The sequence below is a fragment of the Alligator sinensis genome, unplaced genomic scaffold, assembly GCF_000455745.1.
Source record: "Alligator sinensis unplaced genomic scaffold, ASM45574v1 scaffold955_1, whole genome shotgun sequence".
NCBI lineage: Eukaryota > Metazoa > Chordata > Crocodylia > Alligatoridae > Alligator > Alligator sinensis.
Window position 1 is genome coordinate 701,610 of NW_005842791.1, and position 2,084 is coordinate 703,693.

The 2,084-nt window shown below is 56.1% G+C and overlaps 1 protein-coding gene across 1 annotated transcript in view; it reads right to left on the minus strand.

Annotated features, from left to right (window-relative positions):
• The window catches only part of LOC102369335 (von Willebrand factor A domain-containing protein 5A-like), an 18,248-nt gene that overhangs the window by 14,663 nt on the left and 1,501 nt on the right, over nucleotides 1-2,084 (minus strand). Inside the window, exons 2-3 of the mRNA XM_025191148.1 lie at nucleotides 829-885; nucleotides 52-317 (exon numbers count right to left, since the gene is read on the minus strand). Of these exons, the coding sequence (XP_025046933.1) occupies nucleotides 52-317; nucleotides 829-868 (306 nt within the window). The 5' untranslated portion in view covers nucleotides 869-885. The remainder of the gene's footprint in view (nucleotides 1-51; nucleotides 318-828; nucleotides 886-2,084) is intronic.

Here is a 2,084-nt window from a genome sequence, read left to right on the forward strand (position 1 = left end):
GGGGGGCACTGCGCGCGCTGCCCTCCCCCCCCACCCCAGGCCACATGCTGCATTCCTCCCCCCTTGCATCCCTGCCTCTCCCCCCGCTCTGGGACCCTCTTTCCTTGACGTCACCTCCTTCTTGTCTTGGATCTGGGCCTTGATGATGGTGTCTTGGATGCGGGCCTGGAAGGCATAGACAGCCGAGTCGGCATCCATGGGGAAGGTGAAGATAGCCTCCACAGGGTCCGATTCCTCATTCTTGTACAGCAGCTCGGAGCTCACATCGGCCACAAAGCTCTGGATGCACACGTCCACCGCAACACGGCGCAGTGGCACTGGAGCCAGGGAGAGGCTTTGTCACCTACAAGGCCTCCTGCCCTTGACCTCCACGGACACTGCATGCTCACATTAGCAGCGGGGACCCAGGCCTCATGTCTCCCGACTGACACTTTGGGGAGGAACCCACTTGGACATCAAGCCCCCTTGGCTACTGGGGACGCGGGGCACGCTAGCCACAGGCCCTCTAGCCCGTTTCAAGGGTGCTGGGGGAGAGGCTACCTTAGCCCTGGAGCTTTCCACCTTATAGGGGGAGCTATATATCAACTATGGCAATTCCACCCATGGACCCCACTAAGGTGCCCCAAAAGTTGCAGCGGCCTCAGGACTGACTTGACCCCACTGGACCGCAAGTGGAGGGGCCAGGTGAGCAACCGGAGTTCCCCATCCTAGGGGGCACTGGGCAGAGGGTCTTTATCCTCCATGGGCTCTCTCATCATGCCAGCTGCTTCCAGGACACAGCTGTGCCCAGCCTGCTCATGGCACCCACCCCACCTGGCCCCAGCTCACCTGGCTTGTTGCTACTTGTCAGGAGGCCGCAGGTCACCATCTTGGCTCTGGAGGTGCCTGTTTGGGGTAGAGCACACAAGGAAGGATACAAGGTTCCCGTGCACTTTGATGGGCACCGAAGCTCTTCCCCACCCCGGGCCCAGCCAGTGCTATGGCAGGACGTCCCAAAAGCTTCCAGGGCTTGGGCTCTGTGACCAGCATTGCTAGGCCCTGACGGCGCCTCTCAGTCCAGTCAATGCTTGGTGCAAGACCCCGACCATGCCATTAAGGGGCCCCAGAGAGAGGGCAGGACTGGCCTGGTAGAACTGCAGCATGGCTCTGCCTGAGGGCAGCCACGTCTTGCCACAAGCATGCTGAGCAGAGCAAAAGCATCAATGCCAGGGTTTCCCAACCTGGGGAGCTCAGGGGAAGGATGTGGGGAGTCATCATGAGCTGGGGAAGAAGCTGCAGGAGAGAGACCGGGGCCCCCAGAAAAATTTGCTGAGCCCAGAAAACGCTCAGAAGCAGAGGTTGGAAAATGCAGACAGGGATTTTATTGTTATTGCATTTTATTGTTATTTTATTTTATTGCATTCATGCATTTCTTTTGCTTGCTCTACAGGTCGGAGAAAGACGGATTTCTTGTGGTTAACCACTTCATTTAAAAGGGAGCAGTTTTGGGCCACAAGGTGATCCGAATACTTTCTGTTTTGGGGGTGAAATAAAAATGAAATGGGGCATCCCCTCCCCCCACCAGTTTTTTGTGCAAACACCAACACGGTTTCATTTCTGGTTTTGTATTTGCCCTTTTGCCACCCACTGCAAGAGCCTCACTCAGCTCCTGATATAAAGAGAAGCTCTTGTTCTGATCTTTCTGTTTATTTTCAGTTTTGCAAAACCCAGGAGGGCTTACACAAGCAAACACGATAGCAATTCTGCTAGCAGGCTGGCCCGGTCCAGTGGCTCTTTTAGAGGAACAGGAGACTGGTCTAGGCCAGTCCTCTTCTCTTCTCCCTCCACAACAGCACAGGAACTGTTGCTTCCAGAAAATCCCCAGAGGCGTGGTGCCCAAGCACTAGGTCAGAAGCCAGGCCACACAAATGCTAGTTATCATAGGTACTGTGACTCTCAGCCCTCGGGTAGCGTAACCAGCTTATGTTTGAACCCACTCCCAGCCACACCAACGGGAGAGGAGCCTGTTTCTCGGGCTGCTGTGCCAGGAGGGTGAGAGAAGCAGACACCTGCGCAGAAGAGAGGAGGGGGGCTGCGGGTTTTCT